The sequence below is a fragment of the Lissotriton helveticus genome, chromosome 6, assembly GCF_964261635.1.
Source record: "Lissotriton helveticus chromosome 6, aLisHel1.1, whole genome shotgun sequence".
Lineage (NCBI taxonomy): Eukaryota > Metazoa > Chordata > Amphibia > Caudata > Salamandridae > Lissotriton > Lissotriton helveticus.
Window position 1 is genome coordinate 241927059 of NC_136067.1, and position 23805 is coordinate 241950863.

The 23805-nt window shown below is 43.9% G+C and overlaps 1 protein-coding gene across 2 annotated transcripts in view; it reads left to right on the plus strand.

The window, feature by feature from the left end:
- Window positions 1–23805, plus strand: part of CD2AP (CD2 associated protein) — an 802607-nt gene that overhangs the window by 204499 nt on the left and 574303 nt on the right. For both annotated transcript variants that reach the window (XM_078647692.1, XM_078647691.1), the window contains exon 3: window positions 17668–17821. In XM_078647692.1, the coding sequence (XP_078503818.1) occupies window positions 17668–17821 (154 nt within the window). The remainder of the gene's footprint in view (window positions 1–17667; window positions 17822–23805) is intronic.

Sequence of the window (23805 nt, forward strand, 5' to 3'; positions counted from 1 at the left end):
CGAGTTACCTCACCCAGAGAAGCCGGGTACATAGGTGTCTTTTGTTGTCTGGTTTCGTCGTTTTCAATGGCGATCTGCTGCAAAGTGCTGCTGGCGACCAAGTCGAAAGTGTCCAGATTGATCCAAGGGTGGATCGGAGATCTGAAGAACCTGAAAGCAGAGGGTACAGAGTCTGGGTCACTTGCCAGTGACCAGGAAGGCGATGCCCACCAATGTCGGCTGCTTTCAGATGAAGAAGGTGAAGCTTGACTCTTCAGCCATGAGGACCAGGAGGCGTCGACTACGACCAGGAGGTGGATTCGAGGTGTCCCACGAAGGATGTAGAGTGCTGCGGTGTTGGTATCCAGATTGGACCCAACAAGCCTTGGCAACAGCAACCCTTGCAGAAAGCAAAGATTGGCTTCGGTGCAGACAAGCAAGGTCTGAGGGACTCGTCACTCGGTGGGAGTCAGGGCACGTCTGGAGCAACCAGGAAAGCCCAAGAAATAGAAATAGAAGAGTTACCTTCGTGGGTACCCACCAGTCAACGGACCAGGGTTCGCGAAGGAGCCTCGAGCGGAAATGCTAGAAGCGGGCCCACGGAACACTCTGTGCAGATGGTGCTTGTCCGTCCAGGTGTAATCTGAAGTCCTAAGGACTGAGTTCCTATACTCAGGGAAGAGGGGTGGTTACAACCATTCCCTTTGTCCAGTTTCGTGCCAGAGCCGGGGATGAGTTCCCCTGCAACCGGTTTGAACTGGGGTATGCACAGTGACACCAAGTGTGCCCCCAGCACTGTCTGAAAAGCATTCTATGAATGCACCCTCCCAGCGCCAATACACTGAAGCCTGTCTGGAAGGTGATTACACCTCTCTGTGACACGAAACCTATTGTCTAGGCCTCCCCAGCCAGAGTTTCGTCCAGCAGCAGGAGGTCAGACTTGTGTCTGTGGCTGCAGCATCCATTTTGTGATGCTGGGGCTCTTTTAAACTATTACCGGTTAGGTTAGTGTGTACATGTCTTCTCCCTCTAGAAGGGTGGAATTCTACCCCCGCCGCCAGGATTGGGGGGGGGGGGGATTCCAAAGTGTTTGACACCAAACACGACATGTTTCCATGCAGCCATTTCAAAGTTAGCATTTCTGCAAGTTTATAATGCACTTAAGATTATATGGTCTGGCTATATCACAGAACAGCATCAGGGAATAGATTCCGAAAGCTGCAGAGGGGTCCTGCTCATGCATGGGCACCCTCTCACACAAAACCAAGCACTCTGCCTTCAGGATTGTTAAGGCCTGCCATAGGAGTGACTTATAGGTTTATATGTGTCAGGGATTAAAGGTAGATATAGGTAACCTGTATCTTAGTAAGGGGTGCATGTACCACCTTACCCAGGCTGCAGTAGCAGACCTGCGGTGCCATTTTGGAAGGCCTACCAGGGGTGGCATAATGCATGCTTCAGCCCCTGGTAGGCATCTGGGGTACCTATGCCTTAGTACCTAAGGTACCATATACTAGAGACTCACAAGGGTAACCCAGTAACCAAACTGGAGTGTACCTAAAGTACATGCGATCAATTTAGAGAGGAAGCAGCTAGGCTGGGGTCCTGGATAGCAGGGCCCCACCCAGACTAAAGCCGAAAAACAGTGAAACACCAGAAAAAAGTGGGGGTAACCATAGTAAGCAGATCCTACTCTCCTAAATACTCTAAACAACTGAGTGTAAATCTTCAAGAACAGACACAGGAATTGAGCAAGTAGGCTACAAATATTACTTAACAACTTAGAGGAGGGGGGAGGGGGAAAAGAAGAACACAACCATCAAAACCAAACCTAATGCAGGATCGTGCTTTCTGCGACCCTTGGAGACTCAAGTTTGCATTCGCAATAGTTGCCATCTTAACCATTTTCTTCCTTATACTTTGTAATTGGATGGAGGTTCTGGTTCTAATTTGGTTTAAATTCTACATCTAGGTACTCTTAATTTGATTAACAACAATATATTTGCCTGCCGCAGCTCTTCCGCTTATATTTTTGACAGGTCATTTGAAAGTTTTTCCTCTGCCTGTCAGTTGAGCTTATTATGCTGTTCTTTGTGCTCCCTAATACATTGGGACAGTATATTTCTTTTATGCAACGACTAATTCTGTTTATCTGAAAATGTAATATTTTCCTGCGTGTCTTTCATATGTTTTTTTAAATTATGGTGACCAGGTGCACCTCTTTGGCTCCTTATGAAACTTCATTGTGGCAGACCTAATATACATACGGCCAAGATATAATTTAATTGATAGAAATCCAATATATCGTTTGTCTGATATTACACAAAATATGTATCATTGAGGATTAGTGCTCTTGTTATCTGGGTTTTGAGGCTTCATGACCGCTCAAAGCTGGCAGCTGCGCTACTTTGTTAGTGTCCTTGAAGCAGATCAGAGATTAGCGTTTGAATATGAGGTTTGTGGAATAGACCCTTTAGTTTGGGATTTGAAAAAGATCCTGTGGTTTCTGGTGGAACAGTTCAAATATATACATTGAACAGATGTAGTAGTTTGTATGATTCTTTTGGCCTCCTAGCTCCACCAGAAGTAATTCAGGACTGACAAACGTGAGTTATCTGTTTGAGTGACAAGTGTGCATTTATGGTGTTCCCACCTCTCATGTGGCTAGACATAATTATTTAATCAGGGTTGAGCATTCCAGGATTGTTTATTAGGTCTCGGCCTGGCGAAAGTAGCACATGCGTTGCTCTAGTCATACGAGGGCTTCTTGGAATCGATACTATTCCAGAAGTTGTGTCGTAGCTCCGCCTCCATTTTTGAGTAGTGCGTGTCGTTTTCCGCCATAGATTAGGCAAAACAGTGTAATTATTGCACCAGAGGCAATCATTACACTGAGGGTTGCCACCCTGTCCTCTTTTGGCCCCGCCCACCGGGATTTGATCTTTTACTTGCGGCGGGAGACTGTGTCTCTTAATTAGCTGCTAAGAACTTTTTTTTTCATATTACGCGTTTGCCTTCAACAACGGCTGACGCGCTTTTTATGTCTCTGTTCTCGGCTTGGTTTTTGCAAGGCATTTTTTTTCTCCTAGCCCTCTACCTCTCCCGCTCGCTGTACTTTCGTTGCTGCTACAAATTGGATTTCTCGTTTTCATTTTCTTTGCCCTATATGCGCATTCACTTTCATCTTTTTTCCATTATGGCGGCAGTGGTCTCCGCACACATCACTCCTGAGGCAATGTGTCTTTTCTCTCTCGCTGTCCTCGCTCTCTGCCCCAATCGCCTACTATGTCTGCCCATCTTTTTCTGGTTGACGTGCTTTTTATGTCTCCGTACTCTGCATGGATTTTGTGAGGCTTTTTTTTTCTCCTAGCCCTCTGCCTCTCCTGCTCACTGTCCTTTCGTTGCGTGCTACAAATTGGATTTCTCTTTTTCATTTTCTGTGCGCTATATGCGCTTTCACTTTCATCTTTTTTTCTGTTATGGCGGCAGTGGTCTCTGCACACATCACTCATGGGAGGCGATGTCTTTTCTCTCTTGCTGTCCTAGCACTCCACTGCTCTCTGCCCCTATCGCCTACTATGTCTGCCTGTCTTTTTCACTCCTACTCTCTGCCCCTCTTCCTTTCATTGCGGCTAAAAATAGGATTTCTCAAAGGAAAATCAGAAGGGTGCCGCTTTGTGGTTGAGCCAAGAAGCACATTTGAAATGAGCGAGTTGAGTTTGAGCTCCAAAGCAGGTAAAGGAATCTATTGTTCTCCATTTTATCCTTTTATCTCACACATGTGACGACAATATTCTGCTTGTAGCTCTCGGTCATAAGTGGTACCGCAATCTTCCAGCTCTCGGGCATACGTGGTACTGCAATACAATTTTTAATATGTACAGGCACAAACATTTGTCACTCTCTGCATTACCCGACTTCTACCTCTACTTATGTAAAAACAAGGCTGTTTTGTGCGTCTCTGTGAAATTGTTAATGCCTTTGCAATCTGTTTACTTTAGAAAATTGTTTCCCACCTCATCGGAGCTCGATTCTCCTTAATCTTGTGATTAGCTTTGAGAGTGGTAATACATTTTGCACTTTGTGCAAACCCAGCTGAAGTGCTGTCTCCTCGTGTATTTTTTTCCTTCTCCGCCTTCTTCTTTGCACTTTCTGTAATCCTCCCCCCTCCCTCCATCCTGTCACCTCTCACTCCTTTTAAAAACAAAAGGAAGACCACCAGTAACCTATGCACAAATTAATCAAATAAGGCCTTATAAGAAAAAGTTATTCCCTCTTATTTTTTGCACACTGCTTCCCTATAACTCTTAGCCTTTACAAAGTCTGTGGCCTGCATGCCAGCAAGCAGGGAAATGTTTTATCTGCTTATTTAAAAGGTTGTTTTTAGTCAAATTAAATAAATGAAAGAAATTATGGAGGCAGCTCAAGAATAGGTCTCGGATTTGACAAAGTTAGAGCTGTTCACATTAAAAATGGCAATGTTTTTTTAAGTTGGCTTTTTTATTCCAATGGCAATAACGCTATGCAAATATAATTACTCCAGTGTTAACAATAAATAAATAAAAATTGCTATTTTCTACGCCATCAGCTCCAACTTTAACAAATGCGAGACCTATTGCATTGCAAATGCTTGTCTTGTAATGTGTTCAAGCTGTGGTGTATTTTAGTGAGCACATTGGATTCTGGGAGTTGTAGTTTTGATTTTCCTATAATGGGAATAAACTAATAAGTCACAACCTATCGAGTGCTGTAGCTTAGAATCACTGGGCCCGCTGAAGTGAAGCTTTATGGTAAGAGGTGGTTGGACGATATTGTTCCAAGAGAGAATCTGCCTTGTGACATCAGAACAGCAAGACCCATGACGTCAGCTCTGCCGCTATAGATCTGGGCTGCAAGGTATGCGGTGTCTGTACTGAGCACGAGGCCCGTTACAGCTTTTGTGCTGTGCTGTGCATCCTTGTGGCTTCCCGGCATCCTCTGTTCTGCAAGTTGACTTCTATGGCAGGTGCTGAAAAATGTATTGTTAAGGGCCCCAGTGTGTTATGTTAAATTGATTTGTATAGCGCTCTAATCACCCGAGAGAGTATCCAGGCGCTAGACATAGGTGCACAAAGGTGGGCCCAGTTCGTAAACATGTACATTTGAGATTATGATAACTACAGTTATGAAGGGCACCGTATTTTTCATGTGATTCTGAAATTGGAGAGAAAGAATTAATGAAACCTAACCAATCTTTTTTTCCTTAATTGGTCTGTTTTAAAGTTAATGGCCCAAGGTTTGGCTCCTGGGCCTCTGCAGTGACTGAGAGCCTGACCCTTCCCTGCTGCAAGTAAAACCCTGAACTCACCCCATTCTGAAGGCACTTACTCTTTGAGTGAGTCTCTGTCTATATCTAGAGAGGCAGACTTATTTATTTATTTATTCAAAGTTTTATATAGCGCGAACAAGATCCTTACAGATATCAGAGCGCTTCTGTAGTATGTATTGTATTTATTTTACTAGTTTGCTTTAAGGAATGTTACATGAATGTTCTAATGAATGTTCTTAGAATGCCATGTTATCTGTGTCACTGTTATTACGAGCCTGTTCTCCATCATTGCTGGTCGTGGGTTATTTACTCCAGGAATAAAACCTGCATTTATCTTACTACACCTCGGATTTCATCCTTTATTTATTTCTACAAGCATACTACATTTATTGGCGACGTTCTATGAAGCTTGTCGATTTCAGACCCACCGACGTGAACAAATTGACTTTTAACTTTGAAACCACAGAGACGGAGCCGATGAAATCACTGTGACCGTTCAAATCTCAAGTGATCGCTTTTCATTTATTGGGCTTTCCGCTACAAAAACTGTGAGTTTATTCAATTTTTACATTACCTTAATGCGCTCGTCAACGGTCTTTCTCTTGATTACCGTTATTCAAACGCGAGCTGAGTTCTTCGCTCGCGACCCGAGCCGACTTGCCTTCTACTCGCGCAGCACGTCAATTGATAGTACGTCACTGCTGTCTATGCGCTCTATGGCAATGCGCATTGCTTATTGACCAACGCACGCTACGTTCAGTGTCATCACGCTAATCACGTCGACGGCCATTTTCTGAAGCTGAGTATTGACGTTTAACTCCCTTGTCAGTTTAACGCGACGATTAACATTTCTAGTCGGATATTTAGTGAATAAGAAGATTGAGTGAACGAATAATACAGAAATCAGTTCTAGTGAACTTTGTTGGCTGACAAGTAAGAATTTATTTATTTCCTTCTAAATGGCAACTTCTAGTAACAACAACAATGGAATTGTAGCACCTCCTTCGTTTTTAATTGCTCCTGACAAGCCTCCAACACCATGGCACAAATGGTTACGTGTATTCACTAATTATTTAGAAGCAATAGATGCATTGGATTATTCTGCCTCAAGAAAAAGGGCTATTCTTTTTAATCATTTGGGAGATGCAGGTCAACAATTATTTGATAATTTATCTGTTGTTCAAGCTCCACCTGATGATGACACTTGGAATGTTTATACTGAAGCATTAACGCGCCTTGGCAAACAATTTAAAGATGATCCATCTGTCATGGTTGAACGACATGTTTTCTTCAAAAGGAAACAATTACAAGAGGAGTCCATAGAAAATTATTTGGCAACTTTGCGTGTACTTGCCTCAAAATGCGAGTTTGGTACTTATCTTGAAACTGCTCTGCGTGATCAGTTAGTTTTCAATTGTTTCAACAAAAAGATCCAGGAGCGGATTTTAACATGTAAAAATCCAACATTGGATGAAGTTATTGTAATTGCGAAAAGCATCGAGTGTTCAGTTGTTTCCTCGAAAATTTTAGCTGAACAAAATGCCTCTTCCTCAACTGTTTGTAATGTTTCACAGGCATCCAGTGATAATTATAATGTCAATGTTGTTTCTAACCGTTTTAGTGGTAAAAAAGTTTATGAACAAAAATCCAATGTATTCTGTTACAGGTGCGGTTCGAAATTTCATGTGGGAAACAACCCTAAGTGTCCAGCGCAAAGTAAAAGGTGTTCAAATTGTAAACGTATAGGTCATTTTGCTGCGTTATGTCGTTTACCCAGAGATAAAACTAAAGTTAATATGGTATATTCTGAAGAAGAAATTTGTGCTGCGTTAAATGTTTCTTCTATATCTTTTATTCAGATTAATGCTCTCTGTGACTTCAATGTCAAAGGTCCGATTTGTAAAATTTCTATTGGTGTACATACTATGCAAGTTATGGCAGATTCAGGATCTCCCATTACCATTTTAGATGAAAGTACCTTTCAGTGTTCTTGGAACAACACAAAATTACTCGCCACAGATGTAAATCCCAAAGCCTTTGGGGGTTTTGATATAACCATGCGTGGTTATTTCCCTGACAACATTGACTTTAAAGGGAGGATAATTTATACTAAGATTTACGTTGCACTGAATGGTAGGGACATTTTGGGTTGGCAGGATCAAGCTAGGCTCGGTATTATTTTAAAGCCTGGCCATCCTGAACCTGTTGCCTTAGGAGATCTACCAATTCTTGCCATCCTTAATTATTGTAATGATCCTATTCTCTGTAATGTTTTAGAAAAATACAAAGATGTATTTGAAGACAGAATTGGTTTGGTAAAAATTTTTGAGCATAATATAAAATTAAAAGATTAGGTTTGCCCTGTTGTCCAGAAGGTACGTCCTGTGCCTCTATCTGTTAAACAAGATTTGAGGAAACACATTGAATCTCTAATAGCTCAAGACATTATTTGTCCGGTTGATTCATCAGAATGGGTTTCTGCTGTCGTTGTAGCACGAAAGCCTTCTGGCGAAATTCGTTTATGTGCAGACCTTTGTGTTCTTAATCGCAACATTGTAATTGATGTGCATCCTTTGCCAAGGATTCATGATATGCTGGCCAACATTGGTAGTAGCAAATATTTTTCTACTATTGATTTGCGCTCAGCATATCATCAAATTCCATTATCTAAAGTGTCTCAACCTCTGACAACCTTTGTGACACCTTTTGGAGTCTATATGTATAAAAGGCTACCTTTCGGGCTTGCTTCAGCAGCTAGTATCTTTCAAAGGTTAATGGATACTATTTTCAATAATTGTCCGGGAATTCAGGCGTTCCAAGATGATATTTTGGTACATTCTGAATCTCTGGATCAACATTATATTTTGATGGAATATGTTTTGAAATCTTTACAAAATCATGGTCTTACCGTCAACAAAAAGAAGTGCAAATTCTTAGCAAATGAAGTTGATTATTTAGGCCACAATCTTTCAAAAGAAGGAATTAAACCTAAATCTTCTCTGTTAGAAGCTATTAAGAATGCTCCTTGTCCATTAGACAAAGACTCCTTGAGGGCATTTTTGGGATTAAGCGAATATTATGCTCGTTTTGTCAAGGGCTACGCACTAGTTGTCCAACCGCTTAGAGATCTTTTGAAGAAACATACCAAATATGTTTGGTCTACCGAGTCTCAAGCTGCTTTTGACTCCATCAAAAACATGATCCTCTCTGCTCCCGCCATCAAACCTTTTTCCCATGGCGTTCAGAGCATCATTACAGTGGATGCTAGTTCCCGGGGACTAGGTGCTGTCCTTAGTCAAATGATTAAAAGTGAAGAATGCACCATTGCATTTGCTTCACGATCATTAACTTCTGCTGAACTCAATTATAGTACTATCGAACGAGAGGCGCTAGCATGTTCATGGTCTGTGGAAAAATTTAGAATGTATATTTGGGGAACTAGGTTTCTGTTGTACACAGACCATAAGCCTTTAATTTATATGCTTGGTGAAAGTTCCTCCAATAGAGCTTCTTCTCGTTTAGTTAGATTATTGGCACGACTCCAAGAATTAAATTTTGAGATTAAATATTTGCCAGGTGGTAAAAACATCAGTGCGGATTGTTTATCACGCATTCCTTTACCCACACATGGGTCAGTAAATTCTGATCTGGAGTGTGTTTTTGCAATTGATGATGCTCTTCAAGATAGTAAGATCACTAAACAGGATTGGTTACATGGCATGGAAAATGATTCTTGCCTACTAAATGTTAAGAGATTTTTGATTAAAGGTTGGCCTATGGATAGAAGCATGTCCATGGAGGAGAAACATTATGCACAAGTTGCATCAGAGTTGTCTGTTTCAGGTGACATTTTATTCAGACAAGACAAGTTTGTCCCACCTGCTGGCATTAGACAATCTATCATTTCTTTGGCACATGAGAGTCATCCCGGTATTACCGGCACTACCAATAAAATTAAAACCACTTATTGGTGGCCTGGAATTGACAATCAGGTTAAATTGTTTGTCAACCAATGTCCACAGTGTTTAGGCTCAGATAAACATTGGAAGTTGTCCAATTCACCACTTATACCAGTAGAATGGCCTGAAGCTCCTTGGCAGAAAATTGCCCTGGATTTTTCTGGCCCATTTTCTGTTTTTAATTCTGACTATAAATTTTTAATTGTGGCCATCGATTACTTTTCAAAATGGATTTATTTTTCTTTTGTTAAGAATCCGGATTCTGTTTCTGTGATTTCATTTTTAAAGCGTTTATTTGTTATTGATGGTACTCCTCATGAAATTATTTCCGACAATGGTTCACATTTTGTTTCACAGGAGGTGAATGTATTTATAAACAATTTGGATGTTAAGCATACTTTGGTTCCTCTTTACAGTCCTTCATCAAACGGTCTTGTGGAAAGAGCAAACCGTTTGTTGAAAGAAGCTGTTCAAACGGCTTGTACTAATAAACTGGATATTTCGGACTTTCTTTGCGAGAAAATCTGGAACTATAATTGTACCCCACACAGTACCACAGGAGTTTCTCCTTTTGTTTTGCTTCGTGGTAGGATTCCGACTTCTAAGTTGAATCCTTCTTGGTTAATGAAAAGTTCTCTTGTCAATGTTGATTTAGCTAAAATTCGTGAACGTGTAAAAATGAAACGAGTGTTACAAAGATCATTACGACAAACGTATGCATGTTGCAGAAAAGTCTCTTGTTACTGGTGATTGGGTTATCATCAAAAAACCTGTAAAAATCACTAAGGGTCAATCCAAATTTTCTGCTCCTGTGAAAGTGCTAAAAGTCTCTCGAACTGCAGCTCTTTTATTTGAAAGAGGTTGGTGGAACAAGAATGCTCTCATTAAGATTACTGACCAGCAAGCAAGGATTATTTCCTCAAACAAGCAGAATTCGAGTTTATCTGATAATTCGAATTCTGATTGGTTTGGTGTTGGTGAAACTTCAATGATTCCATCTGTTCCTATCAATCGTCCTGCAAATGTCATTCCTGATTCTTCATTGTTAGCTCATAGAGATTCCAAAAATGTTACTTCTCTCCCTGCTTTACAAACTGTTTCGAATACTAATGGTGCGGGGGATGATATGGGGGTTGGTCGCAGAACCAGATCGGTTCCTGTGAGACTTCATGATTATGTTTTGAATTAGTTTTTTTTTTTTTACATATCTAATTGCATTTATCTTTAGTTTAATTTTATTTATTAGGGGGAGGATGTGTAGTATGTATTGTATTTATTTTACTAGTTTGCTTTAAGGAATGTTACATGAATGTTCTAATGAATGTTCTTAGAATGCCATGTTATCTGTGTCACTGTTATTACGAGCCTGTTCTCCTTCATTGCTGGTCGTGGGTTATTTACTCCAGGAATAAAACCTGCATTTATCTTACTACACCTCGGATTTCATCCTTTATTTATTTCTACAAGCATACTACAGCTTCACAAAGACCGGACAGGGGCAGTAGGAATGAACAGAGATAGTGGGAGCAGTATAATAGTCACTAACATGGTAGGATAATAATAACATACATAAAACATCTCAATATACAATCAGGTAAACAAGTAATATAAGACGGCACAAGTCATTGATCCCACTACAGAGGTGTTCAGGTACACCTTGGGTGTGTGAGTGGCTTATACCAAAGTCCTAGTATATAGAGAACACTGAGTGGGGGCATCGGGAGAGTGAATCAGTAAACCAAAGTGTATCATATATTGGTCGGTAGTAAGAGAGTAACGTAGTAGTGTCCCCACCAAGTAGAAGTATAGTGCCAAAGGACAAGGTGAGCAGTGATACAAAGCAATGCAGAGTCTCTGATCCAGCCCCTATAAGGTTCAGGAGATCTTGGCCAGAAGGATGGTTTTCACCTCTTTCTTGAAGAGTGCAGTGGAGGAGATAAGCCTGGTTTCAGGAGGGAGCGCATTCCAGATCCTAGGTGCCATTCCTGAGAAGGAGCGCTTGTATGTTTTCTCTTTCCGGAATCTACGAGGTTTCAGGAGTAGATTTTTTGCACTTCTATTGGATCTCAAACCTCCTGATATAGACAACTTTTGAGTGAGGTAGTTGGGTGCATTGTGGTGCTCGGCCGCGTGTGTCATAACTGCAATTTTTAGCTGTATTCTGGCTTCAAAAGGCAGCCATTTTAGAGACTTTAAGTCTGGGGATATATGCGAATGTTTTCTTGAGCCAGTAATGAGTCTCGCGGCAGCGTTCAGGGAGGTTCTTAAGGGTGCTGTTGTGGATAGCGGGAGTCCGCTGAGGGCCACAATTCCGTAGTCTATTCGAGGGATGACTAAAGCTTGTACAGCAGTTCGGAAGTCTTCGGCAGGGAGGAAGGGTTAAATTTTCCTCAGTGTGTTGATTTGGAAATTAGCTCCTTTTGTGGCTTTGCTAACGTGCTGCTGCATGTTGAGCTTGGCGTCGAGTGTAATGCCTAGGGATTTCGCCGAGTCCACGATGGTAGGATGGACATTGAGTGCTGTTAGGTTATTGAGCCAGGTTTGGGTGGTGGAAATTTTAGCCGGGGGTGAGATGAGTAGGAACTCAGTTTTCAAAGCATTTAGTTTGAGGTGATTATCGACCAGCCAAGATTGAGTGTTGATAAGCGTGGAATTCAGATGTTTGATATCTTCCGGGGATTGTAGCTTTAGGTAAAGTTGTGTGTCGTCAGTGTACATATAGAATTGGACATTGGAGGCTTGGAGCAGGGTGGCGAGCGGTTCCATGACGAGGTTGAACAGTGTGGGGGAGAGGGAGGATCCTTGTGGAACACCTAGATCTGCAGGCACGGGTGTAGATAGCACATTGTTGATCTTGAACTTCTGAGACCGGTTGTGAAGGAAGGACGAAAACCATTTGAGAACAGTTCCCGATAGACCCATTCTAGTGCTTAGCAGCTCCAGCAAGTTCTCATGTTTGACCGTGTCAAATGCTGAAGAGAGGTCAAGAAGGATGAGGAGGCAGGACTCATTGCGATCAAGAATTTGGAGGGCGTCATCAATTATGTGTGTCATAGCTGTATCTGTGCTATGTTTCGCTCGGAAGCCTGATTGATGAGGGTTGAGGAGGTCAAATTGATCAATGTGTTTTGTTAGTTGGAGTTGGACACATTTCTCCAGCAGTTTGGCCAGGGTGGGGATATTAGTGATGGGCCGGTAATTGTTTAGGTCAGACGGATCAGCTGTAGGTTTCTTGAGTATAGGCGTGACTTGCCCCACCTTGAGGGAGTCTGGAATGAGGCCTTGTTGTAGGGAGCTGTTGATGATTTTGGTCCAGAGAGGGAGGAGCAAGGGGATGAAGTCTTTTACAGCATTAGCAGGTAGAGGGTCTGTGAGGTGATTAGAGGGCTTCAAGGTGCAGAGCAGTTTGTGTATTGCTTCTTCCGAGTAGGTATCGAAGTACAGCCAGGATGCCTTGTTTTTAGGTTGAGTGTTAGACATTCTGATGTGGTTGGGGAATCGGCTTACATCCATGATGAGGTCATTTCTTATGTTGTCAGTCTTTAGCTTAACCCCTTCAGTGCTAATGACAAGGGTAACTCGTCATGGAGTTTCCATTGATTTCAATGGAAAGTCAATGGGAAGAGGGGGATGTACCTTAGCAGCCAAGTGGTTAAAGAAAGCAGAGAAGGCTTCACAGTGTGGGGTGTCGCTTGTTGTGCTGTTTGATTGTAAGGGTTGTGTCTTTGTTTGGGACTTGATTAGTTCGAACAGCTTTCTTGGCCTGTTTTTTGCTTGGTCCAACTGGCGGCTGAAGAAGTCCGACTTTGTGCGCTTTATTTTCCTGAAGTAGGCATTTCTCTTGTTCTTAAGCCTTTTGAGGTGCAGTGCTGAAGGGTCCGATCTCCATGTGCGCTCTGCCATTCGCATAGTACGCCTGTCGTCATTGAGTCTATCATCATACCAGGGGTTAGAAATTTTGGTGGAGACTCTCTTCAGTTGCAGTGGGGCGACTTCATTGACTATTGTATTCATAGAGTCACGGTAGTGGTCTATCAGTGAGTGAACATCCGAGGTTCCTGAAGGGGGAAGGAGGCGATTGCCGATGTGGGGAGGCAGGGTAGAGGGGTTAAGATTCTTCATGTCCCTTTTCCATGTTTTGGATTTGATTGGTTGAGCCGGGTTAGGTTTAACTTTTTCATTGATAAAGGTGATAATGTGGTGATCTGACCAGTCGCAGCGTTGTATCGCCTCCAGTTGTGTAGAGTTCTCTTTGGCAATGATGAGATCGAGTATCGAGCCTTTGTCGTGTGTTGGTCTATCGCATATTTGGGTGAGGTCAAGCGCATTAAGGAAAGTTTTGAGACTATTCACCACTGTCTTTCTGATCGCTCCAGTGGAGATTGAAGTCACCCAGGTAGACTTCGGTGGTCTGCCGACCGGCATTGCAAGTGATCATGCCCATGAGTTGTTGGGTGAATATGAGATTGTCACCAGGCGGGTGATAGATGAGATGTAAAGCACAAACTTGTTTGCCCTCGCTGGTGATGTCGAGGCAGAGGAGTTCACAGGAGGAAAGGGAGGGGGAGTTGACTTTCGTAACGGAGAGGTTGCTCCTAAAAATGCATGCAATTCCCCCGCCCGTCTTGCCAGGAGATCTGTCCAGCCTGATGATGAGATAATTGGGGGGACTAGTATGTCCATAATCGGGGTAGAGGCTTCAGTAAGCCACGTTTCCGTTAGAATGACTAGGTCTAGATCCATAGCTGAGACGAGATCAGCGATGTCGGAGGAGTGTCTCTGGGCCGATCTGCAATTGAGTAGGATGCATTTGAGTTTGGGAGAGAGAAGGGTGGTCGAGCTTTCTAGTGTGAGGGGAATTTTTCTGAGGTTGTTAGGGACAGAACCTCTGTTGTTGAGTGTTGGGAGCCTCAGAGGGTTTGTAAGAATTGTGGGTATGGGGATGTGTGTGTTGGATATGTGTTTTACCGGACCTGGGCCATAAGAGCGTAGGAGAGAGCATAGGTCGCGGTCCGACAGTGGGTTGAGGACACGACGGGGGCGGTGGGAGTTATTGCGAACGGGGGTAGTCGGCCAGCGCGGGTGTCGTTGGAGGCGAGGGTATGTAGGGAGGGTGCGTCGTTTGTAGGGTAGAGGGATGGTGGGAGGTAGACTGGGCTGTGAGGAGAGAAGGTCTTTGATTGCGTGGACATCTTTTTTGATTTGTAGAATATCCTCTTTGACTTGTTGGAGGGTGGATAGAGTCAGGTCAGGAGGAGGATTGGGGATGGGGTTGGTGGTGAGAGCCATTGGTGAATGGTTGAGTAGTGAGCTGGAAAGCGGGCAGGGTATCGAGGGGGGGGGGATATACTAGCGTTGTTGGAAGGTTCTGTGGTGCTAATAAGTGGGATGGCATTCAAAGTGTGGGCGTGTTTGTGGGCGAGGGGTGTGGGTGAAGTAGGTGAGGGCGGTGGGTGGGAGGCATAGGTAGTGCCGTCAGTGGGAGACGGTGCCGGAGAGTAGAAGAGAGAGTGAAGGCTGAATACAGTGGGGGAGACAGGAGGGTAGTGAGGGCTGAGAAATAGGAGGTGGGAGAGAGGGGGATTCTAAGGTAGGGGAAGCGGTATGTTCTGTATGTTTTGTTGGGAGGGTGAGAGTGTCGTGGGTGGGAGTGGGGAGGGAGCTGGGGAGGGAGAGGTGTCCGCCGTGGGGGGGCTGGGAGGGGGGGGTGAATAAACTCCGAATGGTGGTGTGTTCAGATGGTGGCGTGTTGTGGGTGAGAGATGTTGTGTCAGGTGTGAGAGTGTCGTGGGTGAGAGTGGGGAGGGAGCTGGGGAGGGAGAGGGGTCTGTCGTGGGGGGGATGAGAGGGGGGGGTGGATGAACTCCGAGCGGTGGTGTGTTCAGATGGTGGCGTGTTGTGGGTGGGGGTTGTTATGTCAGGGGGGAGAGGGATGGGGGGTATGAGTGGGGGTAAAAGGGGTCATGTTAGAGGGGCGGCTAGTATATGAGGTTGAGAGATTTGTGACTGTGCTTGGGGAGTGTGGGGCGTTAACAGCAGGTGGGCCATTTACTGGGGTGCTGGGGGTAGAGGTGTTGTAGGCGGAGGATGCGACGTCAGTGGTGATAGTGCTGGTGGAGTTCTGGGTGGGGGTCCGCAGCTTGGCAAGGTGCTCTTTGAACTTGGGGAACAGGTTGTCTAGTAGTTCCAGGTTCTTGTCCGTGGATTGAATTAGGACAATCCCGTTATTGTAGATAGTAATGGTAGCCCTGCCAGGGAGGAGGTGGGAAGGTGTGATAGAGAGAGTTAGGCCATGAGTTGTTTTCCTGGTGGTGGAGACGGTGAGTAGGGTTAGGAACGCTTTTCTCCATTGGGCTCTGCGTGAGGAGTGGAAGATGATATCAGTATTCAGGGCTCCATTGCCCGGTGAGAAGTAGGTGTCGGCAAAGGGTGTTTCAGGGTGCGACCTCAAGAAGTTATGTTTAAAACGTTTAGTGGCTTTTTTGGTGAGGGTGGAAGGGTAGTTGATTCTAAAAGTGTGCTTGCCGTTGAGCTCCATTTTAGAAAGGCTGTGATGTTGGGTGTAGGAGATAGGAGGACAATAAAAACTGTCAGCCGTTGGTTACAGGGCAAAGGGGTGACACTAGTGAGTGACCAAAAGAATAAGAGGTAGAAGTCAGTGCAATCCAGGAACAAACAGTGCGTAGGTGCAGCTTACGTAATGTATCCTATGTGCGAGGTAGCAGTCCGTTTACACCATGTACAAAATATGAGAGGTAGAACCGGTTAGGTGGAATCAAATTTACACATCAGAGTGTAAGAGGTAGCAGCGGCGTAGTCTAGGTGTAGAAAGTGGCAGGGTGCAGCTTACATGACTAAACAAAGTGAATGAGGTAGTAATGATCAGTGCAACAACGTGAAGTACCTTACATCGAAGAACCAAATAAATGAGGTAGCGAACAGTGAGTGATAGTGATGGAGGTGAGATAGGTGCAGCTTACCACATATACAGTATAAAAATAGGGCTAAACTACTAATGAATTAATGAATCCAATATATGTGCAAACAAATTACTGCTAATATCAGTCAAAAATACAGGTAGCAGAATAATACTGCAATAATAGGTATAGGTACAAAAGTTCAAAATACAGGTATAAACATAATACTGCACTAATAAGCAGACATTCTTTCATATGAGGTAGCAATCTGTGCATTGCAAATGTTCAAAATTTAGGTAGAAATATAATACTGCAATAATAGGCCACCATTCTTTCACAAGAAGGTCTAGATACATAACTGAGCACAGTACTCGGTAGTTTCAACCCAAAGAGGTGAATGTTATGTAAATCTAACCATGTGTGTCCTCATAATGTCCAGGAACCTTATTCACAACAGGTTTCCCGCTCTGCTGGTTTTGTAAATGTGGTTCTAAGCCGTCCAAAGATATGGACACTTTGTCACTCCTTGGAAACTCGCGCCTAGAGGTAGAATGTAAGATGAGCAAGCATTGAAAATGCAATAGGTCTTGCCTTTAAGTCAAAGCCATTTGCTTTGCTATACAATACCATTAGCAAAGCAAATGGCTTTAACTTAATCAAGGCGAGACATATTGCATTTTCAATGCTTGTTTAAAGAGCCGCCATGATTGCTCATTGAAGACAAAAATATAGTGTCGAGTGCTATTGGTATGGCCTTGCAGTGCTAACTAAGTGTGCACGCCTTTACGACCTTGTCTGAAGGATTCAGTCACAGACTGGAGTCTGATTGTTGATGGTTGTATCGTCGATAAAGCTTTATGTATGTTTTGTTTTGTGATGGTAGTGGTTAGCGTTGTCCGGTGCGTGTATATGGAAGCATTACCACTGTGAGTAGATTCCATCTTGCAGAATTGTCTGGCTTGAAGCACATGGAGATAATGGAGAGTGTGGCATTTGGTTATGGTCCACGGAATCCCTTTAACCCCTTGCACAGCATTACCTCCCTAGTGCTGCCATCGGCCGACGGAGCCCCGCCCACTCTTCAGAACGCCGGCACCGCGGCAGAAAACCCTAAGCGGTTAAGGCGTTAAAGGCTAGAGGATGTTTGGTGGGTGTAGGTTTAGTGTTGGATAGTTTACGAAAAGTGGACTTCTGGTGTGATTGGGAAGAATCTAGATCAAATTTTTACCTATTTTTCCTCCTTTCTCCATCATAATATTTATTTTATTTTTTAACTAAATTTATAGATATTCTAATGTCCAACTTAGCTGTCACGAACGATTGTTACAAGTGCCTTTGATTTCTTTTTGGTATTTATTTTAGTGTAGAAATTAGTACTGTTATGGAAAGGAGCTAAAATATCAGAATGTTTGCAGAATATTTACTAAACCGTTAGTAAATAAAGCAGTAAAAAAAAGTAAGTATTCCCTTTTCCATACTAATGTGTATTCCCTTTGTGTTAAAGGAAATAAAGAAAGACCTGGATCTCCGTGATGGAAATGTTCCAGTTAAGAGGGAAAAGCCTGGAAATGTTGCAAGCCTTGTTCAGCGAATGAGCACCTATGGCGTACTGCCTATAGGAATTCAGCCTCATCCCCAAACTAAAAGCTCCAAGAAAAGTAAGTTATGTTTTGTTAATTGCATAAGTATGTTCTTTACACTTGTAATGGCCAGTGTAAAACCAACTATGGATAGACCAGTTACTCTTAATATGTGTTTTGTAGACCATCCTAGTCAATGAGGTTTGCATTTTTCAAAGGATCTGCAAACCGTGATGCATCTTAGCCTGTAGCCGGTTCTCAACATACGGTACAGGGGTGACCGTTGTCGGAGTCCCCGTAACTATTTGAGGAATGGGCTCTTGCTTCCAGGGTGGCAGCAGTTCTAACTCTAAGCAGCATGACATTCATGTTTTAATGAGATCTTTGAAAAACTAATGTTATGACGTTCTAAAACACACTAGTACTGGGTACCTTTCGAGGGATAGTTTAGCTCTTCTCAGCAGGACGCTAAAGCTTTAAAAAGTAGTCAAAACTCCTCAGTAGTGCTGCTATACCTTTAAAGGGGTGGTGGTAGAAGCGCTCAGTGACTCCTACTCTTTTAAACTCTGTGTCGGAGCTTGCCAGCAGAAACAATAACCAGTGCTTAATTTGTAAAAAAAAAAAAAGGTGCAGGTGCTGAAAGTTTTGCCAAGGAGGCCAAAGCTCACTTCTTCCTCCGGTGAGTCCCACTTTCAACACTCTCACTGCCTCAGTCTCTGTCTTCTAACCTTGATCTGTTGACTGTCCCCTACGTCTGCTCTAAGATTCTATCTTCTCACCTCTCTAATTGTTTTCTATCAACTTTGTCACACCTGGTGTGTTACCTTATTCCCTGCATTACTGATTTGCCCTCTATTCATTCTAACCCTGCCCTGCTTCCTCTTCACTTTTATCCATGCTCTGCTCTCTCTCTCCCCTCGATCTTGGCTCTTTACGATCACTTTTCTAGCAGTGATTAGCTGGGTCTCCGTTTTATCATTTGTCTGCTTTTTTCCCTCGGTCCTGTCCTCTACATCCTTTCATTCTATCTTCTCTCTTCCTAATGCTCTCCTTCACATCATGGCTTCTTTCTCTTTGTATCTGATTTGCTCTCCTTTTCTTCTACTTAGCTCCGTCTTCTCTCTCCTCTCCTGTTGTTTCTTTCTTCTCTTTACTCCTGCTCACTCTCATATCTATAACACTGCTGCTGCCTGTGACCCCTGTCGTCAGCCTGTACATATCCCTGTTATTTTGAACTCTGCCTTTTCCTGTTGTCTTTCCTAACGAAGAGGAAGATGACATGTGTTTTACTTTCTTACCTACAAAGAGTGCAAAAACAAAATGTACACCAAATTAAAATTATTTTTTTGAATATATTAATCCGTGCAGCATTACTGGGTTATTTGCAGAGCAGGTAGCTGCTCGAGCTTAGAAGGTGATGTCACTACTAGTGTTGCCTGTAATTAGTAGGTCCAGGGAAGGCGACGGCATTGGCATCCACTGCTCAGCTTGCTGTGCCCCTGCCTGCTACAGCACAGGCCTTGTCCCCAGCCGTAAAGCTCCCAATGCCGGTAAGTATGGCTGTGGTGCCTACTGGACTCACGCATGCTCGGCAATTACCATGCTGGGGTGCAGCGCACACATTCTACAGGTGACGCCATAGCGCACAAAAGTGGTGTTGGGCCACAGCCGCATTGAGCACGTTGAGGAGAGCAGCAATGCAGGGCTGCAGGATATGCTACTCTGGCTACACAGCAGGTGGAAAGTCCACACTTACTTTTGTTTATTCTTCCTTTAGAGCCCTCACTCCCAAGTTCCAAATGCGCTTTGCAGCTTCTTTGCCTCAACTCCGGCTTGAGCCAGCCCCCAGCTGCAATTATCCAATGGGAGGCTTAGGCTCTGGCAGTGGCATGGTGCAACAGACTCTGGGAATAGAATGCAAGACATAGTTTGTCGATGACTTCTTGGATTTGTGATCGGCGAGATGACATCATCCCTAACTTGGTGATACACAATCATGCCTGCCTGGACAGGCTTATGCTGGCCTGTCTATGAACATTTACCAGCCAGAAACCATGCAATGTATGTTCTTTTTATTTTGAATTTTAACAATTAATATTGAGACCACCACCTGCAGGGTCAGAAATTGTAGACCCGGCCCTGTGAAAGAAGTGCAGGTGCTGAGCACCTGAAAGCTCCTGCTCAAATTAAGCACGGACAATAACCTATTGGATGGAACAGTGCCTGAACTTCGCTGTGGTACTTTTATAGGACAGGACCAAAAAAGGATTGAAATCCATGCACAGTTACACCATGTTTAGTTTCCAGTGTGATCTATCCAGGAGGATGCATCCTTTACACAAATGCTAGTTTTCAGTAGAATTTCCTGAGACCTATGTTACTATACCTTGCACTTTTTATTGCTTCATTGCATTTTTATATCTGGTTGGTTTCTGCTGCTCCACGTGTGCTTAAGGCTGTGTTTTCTTTATGCAGCATCTTTTCCAGCAGATTAGTTTAGCACGGGTGATGTGAAGGAATGTGGTCATGCCTAAACACACTTTCTGTTGCTGTTGCAGGGGTCTCTGACATCCCCCATCTTGTAGATGAACAAGAAGTATGTATTTCCAATAAATAAGAGTAATCTTTTATGAATACTTTCTGGCAGTTATCATGGTGGGCCTATAGTTGGTATTGTCCTTCATTGCAAGTCATCTGCATGCTTTGTCTGTAATAAAATCTTCTTCATAAAGGATAAACACTTTGGACCAACCTGGTCCAGAGACATGAGCACTGAGAACATTTATTTCCCTAAAAATCTAAGACCTTAATCAGATTATTTTTTTTTCTCACAAGGGGACAGTATCCGTTATTTGAATGGCTTGAACCTTCTCACTACTATTACTAGTAATGTACGAATTCTAATAAAATCGATTACTTAATAACGACATAATACTGGTGGCAAGGTCTTTAAAAGTAGTAACCATAATTATACTTCCCTTAAGTAGAACTTTTATTTATTATTCACAACTATTATCACCTCTCCAAAAAAGGAACTAGTTTTACCGACTTCCAAATAAAGAAAGTGTTAGCCTTGCTGTGAATCATTTGTGTGACCGGTGGACTCCTCACACCTTTGCAAGCCTCGGCAGGATACTCCCTACTAAATTGACGAATTAAAAATCTCCTTGCTAACGTGAAGGAAAGTTTCAATTCTATAAAAGCGAGGATTATGCTTTTCTTTCTTCATCTTATTGCTCAGCCACCATGTCAGATTTTACATTAACACCAGAGCAAACTTCATTTTAAATAAACTCTTGGGAAACAATGAAGTCACAACAGTTAACAGACCACATCCAATCCGGTGTCCGCATTGAGTACAATCCTCCTAGTCCTCTGTCACTAACCCTCTTTCTTCCTGCGATCAGGCCGCCTGTGGAAGTGGAAGTTGTTCACTTCTGTTTCGAAGAGTCTGATCCTACAATATAAAGAGAGTGCTAAGCAAGACTGGAAACCCTTCCTTATCATGACAGGAGGAAAGATTTGCAACACAAATCATGGCCATGCATAAAAATTACCCATAATGCAAAACAACACAGGAAATGCTTTACTTACTCCCATACACATGCGCCATAAACTGGGTTGGTTATCCTCTCCTCAGAGTCCTTAATAAAATTGAAACTTTCCTTCTCGTTAGCTAGGACATTTTTCATTCTATGTCAAGACCCGGAGGAGAAGATTATGCTAGTTCAAAGCTTGTCCACCACCAGAGCCGCAATGAGGAGACTGGTTTTAAATAAAACCTCTTAAAGGTTGAATGTGAGGACCAGTCCACTGCATTCATAATGTCCTCCAAACAGGCTCCTAATTTAAAAGCTTTGGAGGCCATAGCACCCCTTGTAGAGTGTGCACCAAAAACTTTGGTATCTACGCCTGCCTCCTCTATAACCCATTTCAGCCATCTCACTATGGTTGATGAGGAACCTGCTCAAGTGTTTCTTCAAAGCAATCAAAAGTTGCCTATCCCAGTGAGGGCATAGCTTGGGAGCCCCTGGAAAGGCCGGATACGAAATCACTCGGGACGGAGTTTTAGTTTGGCAGGAAACATGTAAGGTAATCCCCTCCTGAGTAAAAGACCTCCCTGTGATATCCAGGGCTCTAACATCCGAGACCCTCCTGCATGAGATTAAGCACAACAGAATGGCGAGTTGAGCCAATATTTGTTTTCGGTAAAGGTATTGATTGGTCTACCACGCCAATAAGAGGCTGAGAACCTTGTTCACGTCCCACAGGGCAGAGTACCCGGGTTCTGAGTGTAAGGATAACCTGACGCCCCGGGCAGCTTTCTGACTAGAGGATGTTCCCCGACCGGGGAGCCCCCAATTACACCATGGCCCGCAGAGATTGCGGAATGAAAAGTATTGACCGATCTGTATGCCAATCCTTCAGACACCAAGGAGGCTAGAAAGTTCAAGATGTGCAGAACATCGATCACCACGGGAACCATACTTTGTTGCAGTCACCAACCCACTCAAAGAGACCAGGCTGACCAATATCTCTTGACGGGGCTATCAGCAGAGGCTCGAGAGAGGAGGTCTAAAGCATGTCTCGATAGGCACGGCCCTTGCCATTGCACTATCGTCACAAATGGAGGAAAGGCATAACCCTAGTCCCGGCCCCAATCCTGCAAAAACATGTTGGTCGCGACTGCCCCCAGATCTCTAACTGAAGTACCGGGGAAGCTGATGGTCCAGGTGGAGGTTGATCGTGAATAGTCCCCAAAAGGAGGATATGCTCTGAAAGACCACTGCCATAACTTCCAGAGACTTGCATCTTGGAGGTGGCGGGAGTGCCAGTTCGCAACTTGATTGGCCGATCCTGAGTGATGCGCTACAGTTACTGAAACATGGTGGTGGAGGCAGTACTACAAAAAGTTCTTGGCCTGATCTGAAAGGACTTTGGAGCGAGTACCCCCCAAGTGGTTGATATAGTGGACCGCCTCCACGTTGTCCTTCTAGAGCAGCACGCAGGACTGACCGCAGTACCTGGTCCAGCACTTGACCGCATGGGATTCTGCCATCAATGCCAGGCAGTTGATGTGTAGGGACTGTTTGGCGGACCACATTCCGCCTGTGGCGAATTGACCACAACAAGTCCCCGAGCCGCTGGCGTTTGATTCTATCACCAAATCCGGATTGGGCTCAAAAATGGCGTACCCATTCTATGCCTCCATGTGAGGGAGCCACCACCGGAGATCCTCCCTGGCCTCATACGAGAGGGGAACACATTGGGAGTACGGGGAGGCATGCCAAAGATGCGACGCCTTCAGACGCTGTAGAGCTTGGAAGTGAAGAGGACCAGGAAAGATGGCCTGGATTTAAGAGGACAGCAGGCCTACTACTCTTGCAATCTGACGGAGAGTGGTCCTCTCCTTCGCCAATATTTTCTGCACCTCGTGTCGGATCTTGGCTAGTTTCCTCAATGGAAGACTCAGTGTAGTTGCTCTGGAATCTATAAACTGGACTTCGCCTCGTTGATTACAAAATCCAGGGACTCTAAAAGATGGCCCGCCAGCTGAAGGTGGTGCAATAGTGCTCTAGGGCACTGGTCCATCAAAAGCATGTTGTCTAGGTAGAATATCAGCCATATCCCTGACGCTCTGAGGCGTTCTATCACCGGTTTGAGAACCTTGGTGAAACACCAAGGAGCTGACGACCGACCAAAGAGTAGAGAGGTGAACTCGAAAGTTTGGCCTGCCATTGGAATTGGAGGATACAGCGATGTGGGAGAGAAATTAGTATGGTGAGATACGCGTATTTGAGGTCCATCATGACCATCCAATCATCGGGACAGCGAAGGTCACAAAGGAGGTAGATACCCTCCATCTTGAAGTGGCGGTAGACCAACCACTCATTGAACTCCCGGAGATTGATCACAGGTCGCTGATCACCATCCTGTTTCTGGACAATGAACAGATTGCTCGGAAAACCTTTGTGGTGGGGTCGAGTAGGACACACTGCCCCTTTTTCCAGAAGTTCCTGAATCTCCTACTGGATCAAGTATGCCTCCTGCCCTGAGAAGGG